Here is a 4281-nt window from a genome sequence, read left to right as displayed (position 1 = left end):
GGTTCGGCAGTCTCACCACCGAGCTCTAACTTAGTGCTACGGCGACAATACCAAAATTGGAACAGGGCTTCAAGACCCTATAGGCCTGTGTTAGCACTGGTCCTCCGCCGATGTTAACAAATGCATAGACAGACCTGTCACATGAAAAGGCCTATTTAAAATTCGTCGACTCATGTTATTCGACCTATCAAACTAATCCCTCTGAACTCAGCAACAAACCCCCTGTTTTTCAGTCCGCCTCTGGCGGCAGTTTGACGTTTTCAATTCAAAACACGGCGCAACTTCGTTTTCATCCTCTCAGATTTGTAAACATTAGCACACGTGTAGACTAAAATCGTTGCATCGCTCCGTTTATTTCGAAATTTATGTAGGTAATACTAGAAAATCCGGCCTCTTTGCAATGGATACCAGTGACTTGTTCCGTAAGCTAACCTGTGGTGCCAAATTTTCGTCGAAAAACAATCCGTCGCTGCTGAAACGGAAGGTAAGTTGGTTTCCCCTTGCAAGGGATTCTCGAACTGGAAAGTGTTATTGTTGGGTTTTCGTTTCGATTGTAGCACCCGGAATCCGCTCCGAAGGAACCACCTGCGGAGGTCAAGGTGGAAATCAAAGAGGAAGATGATGATGAGGACAGCTCTGGAGCGGAGCAGGTTCCGATATTTCCGCACAGTCCGTTGGTTCTCAGCGAGGATGACATCAAGGACGAAATCAAATCGGAGGAGGAAGATGGGGATGAGGATTCCGAGAGGAAACGGATCCGTTTGATGTCGCCGGAGAAGCGCGAGAGGTATCATCAGTTCAAGGTGAATCGGTTGAGAAACTTGCACCAGATCAAGGTCAAGAAGGGGCGGAAGGTGGCGGTGCCGGATCCGATTGAGCAGTTCCGGGAGCTGGCGGAGAGGTTCAACGTGTCCAATCAGTTGATTAAGAACATCGAGAATTGCGGCTATAAGGCGCCAACGCCGGTGCAGATGCAGGCGATTCCGGTTCTGCTGGAGGGTCATCCGGTGCATGCCTGTGCTCCGACCGGATCGGGGAAGACGGCGGCGTTCCTGATTCCGATCATTCACCATCTCCAGAAGCCCATGAAGTGTGGCTTCCGGGCGCTGGTGGTTTGTCCCACGAGGGAATTGGCCAAGCAGACGCAGCGGGAATCGCTGCGGCTGTGCGAGGAGATCAATTTGAGGACGCACGTTATTACCAAGGTGGACGAGAATACCACGGATTATAGTTTAGAGAGTAGGAAGCACTATGACATTCTGGTGACGACGCCGAATCGAATTTGCTTCCTGGCGAATCACGATCCGCCGCTGATAGACTTGAGCAACATTCAGTACATCGTGGTGGACGAGGCGGACAAGCTGTTTGAGGAGTCGAAGAACAGCTTCCGGGACCAGCTGGATTCGATTATGAACGCCTGCACCAATCCCTGTAAAGTGGTAGCGTTTTTCAGCGCTACGGTCACGAAGGAGGTCACAACCTGGGCCAGTGAGAATATGCCCAATAGGGTGCGGTTCTCGGTTGGAGTGGCCAACATGGCAGTGGACTTGGTGGAGCAGGAGTTACTGTTCGTTGGGAGCGAGAGCGGAAAGTTGTTGGCCTTCCGGGAGATGGTCCACAAGGGATTGACTCCGCCGGTTTTGGTGTTCGTGCAGAGCAAGGACCGCGCCCAGCAGTTGTTCACGGAGTTGATCTACGATGGGTTGAACGTGGACGTGATTCACGCGGACCGAAGCCAGAAAGAACGGGACAATGTGGTCCGATCTTTCCGGGAGGGCAAGATCTGGATCTTAATCTGCACGGAGCTGATGAGTCGAGGAATCGATTTCAAGGGGGTCAATTTGGTAGTCAATTACGATTTCCCACCTTCCACTATCAGTTACGTGCACCGGATCGGTCGCACAGGTCGTGCCGGAAGACGGGGCAAAGCGGTGACCTATTTCACCAAGGACGACACAATCAACTTGAGATGCATTGCCCAGCTGATCAAGCAATCGGGCGGCACCGTGCCGGAGTATATGCTGAAGCTGAGGAAGAGTTCCAAGCGGGAGAGGAAGAAGCTGGAGCAGAAGGCTCCGAAGCGGGCGGCCATTCGGACAATGCCCACTTTCCAGATGCAGGAACGTGCCAAGAAGGAGAAGCTCATCGCCAGGTCGAAGGCGAAGAAGATGGGAAAAGGGCGGGAGCAGAATGGCCATGGAACGAACGGGCAAGCGAAGAGTCAAAAGCGGAAGAAGGTGAAGTAAGGTAGGTTCTTTCATAAATAAATTTAGATCGTACATAATCGTTATATCGAGACAGCCAATTATTTCGCTGTAGATTCTTCGAAATCTACCATATGTATCATCACAGGCGGTAACAGGGAAAGCCAATAGTCCCTTACCAGATCAAGTTAAGAATAACAGACTGTCCTGAATTCAGGCTTCTGAAATCAGTTTCATTTAATAAGTTTACCAGATAATTGGAAACGCAATTGCTAAAAAAACTGGACAGAAGGGATGGTACTGGTAGTAGATCTCTTTTTATGGACTTGGTCTCTATTTTAATGCAAATCTTTCGAAAGTCTATTTTCATTTAATGGTCTCTCTACGAATTGTGCCAGAAATTTCTTCAGATGTTGCACCAAGAAAGAATAGAGCTTCCAAATATTTCTACAGTTCTTCGAAGAAAATCCTATTCCACAGTTTTTGATGACATTTTTTAGATTTTTTCTCAGAAAACCCATAAAAAATTCTCAAGGTGGTCCTACGTTGATTGTTTCAGTTATTCTCCCAGCCAGTTTCATATGATTTCCTTTGTAAATTGATAGACGGTTCAAGTCAAGAATCATTCCTCGTCGTGCGCTCTATCGAGACGGTCGATATTATTCCGTGCTCTTACCTTTCGTTATTTCGCGGTAGAGTTTTTTCTCCACACGCAAGTTTTCAGATAGTGGAGTTTTTTATATCATTCGCTCATACTACCAGTGAACGAAAATTGGTATTTCGCGCAACACGTGGAAGCAGCTAGTCTTGGCATAGTCCAACGGCTAGACTGTGCATCATCTAAGGGCAAACCGGGGGTCCCCCTTCCCGGCATCTACCATCGTGCTCATCGCAGTCATAATTCGGCGGGCTTTCATCGTAGTACCCAGCTCCAGTAGATCGAACGAGCCAAGGTCATCACACGAGCAAACGCCAGTTGACTACCTACAGTAAGCAGATAACACGCGGTGTGTGGTTAGGTAAATTGTTCCTCCTCCTTTGGTTGCATTGTTTGCCGTCGGTCGGGCAATTTCATATTCTTTGGTCGAATAGTTACACAGTGGTCTCGCAGTGTATTTTTTCTCAACTAAAATAGAACCCATTTTTTTTTGAATTATTTTTTATTATTAATTTGATATTTTCGTGTCGCATTAATAGCGACTAATTCACTTAGCAGTACAAAACCGTATTTTTTTTTGCATATATATATATATATATATATATATATATATATATATATATATATATATATATATATATATATATATATATATATATATATATATATATATATATATATATATATACTAGTGATCCCGGCAAACTTCGTCTTGCCATCAAGTAGGCTGTTGAAAAACGCTATGAATCGTTCCATCGTTCCATATAAAATGACAGTTAAGTGCACTCTCATTTTTCCAACTTTCCCGGTGAATATCTTGGGATTTTTATACACACAAACACGTCGGGACCCTTGACGAACAAAACGGAGAGGGAATCATTCCAATCCGTTGACTCGTTCGTAAGCCATTTCGTGACATACAAACACCATTCCATTTTTATTTATATAGATATATATATATATATATATATATATATATATATATATATATATATATATATATATATATATATATATATATATATATATATACATACTTTTTTTTGCACGTTTTTTATTATTATTGATATTGGCGTTTTTCTCGAAGCGTAATACAACATCTCTTGAGTTTTGTGAGCTAATTGAATTAAAAGCTCCTTGCAAATATTGGTTAGGTAATTGATTTTTCCTTTGTGTCTAAAATTACTGCACAATGGATCCAAATGATGAAGGCGGGGGCAATTCGCAGTTCCTAATATCTTCCGAAGATGAATCAAACACTAATCATGCTCAAAATAGGACCTCTATGGAGACCAGCGAAGTTGCTGAAACAGGTGCTTCTTCACTACCAGCAGCGCTCCAAGTACAAACTCCAGTTAGGTTCCCTGAAAACCATATGTCCATTAGCCATCTTTCTGAGGAAGAATCAATAGAATCTCC

The 4281-nt window shown here is 44.4% G+C and overlaps 1 protein-coding gene across 1 annotated transcript; it reads left to right on the top strand.

Annotated features, from left to right (window-relative positions):
• Positions 1-277: 277 nt before the first annotated feature.
• Positions 278-2290, top strand: LOC5577045 (probable ATP-dependent RNA helicase DDX52). Its single transcript, XM_001663091.2, has 2 exons — positions 278-484; positions 558-2290. The coding sequence occupies exons 1-2, from the start codon at positions 401-403 to the stop codon at positions 2244-2246; spliced, it is 1773 nt and encodes a 590-aa protein (XP_001663141.2). The 5' UTR covers positions 278-400; the 3' UTR covers positions 2247-2290.
• The last annotated feature ends 1991 nt before the right edge of the window (positions 2291-4281 follow it).

The sequence above is a fragment of the Aedes aegypti genome, chromosome 1 (genome assembly GCF_002204515.2).
Source record: "Aedes aegypti strain LVP_AGWG chromosome 1, AaegL5.0 Primary Assembly, whole genome shotgun sequence".
Lineage (NCBI taxonomy): Eukaryota > Metazoa > Arthropoda > Insecta > Diptera > Culicidae > Aedes > Aedes aegypti.
Note: the sequence above shows the minus strand (reverse complement) of the source record. Positions and strands in the feature narration are given on the sequence as shown.

Coding starts and splice junctions, on each gene's coding strand:
- LOC5577045 (XM_001663091.2), top strand. CDS start 401: ATGGATACCAGTGACTTGTTCCGTAAGCTAACCTGTGGTGCCAAATTT. Junction 485..557: donor CGTCGCTGCTGAAACGGAAG/GTAAGTTGGTTT, acceptor TTTCGATTGTAG/CACCCGGAATCCGCTCCGAA.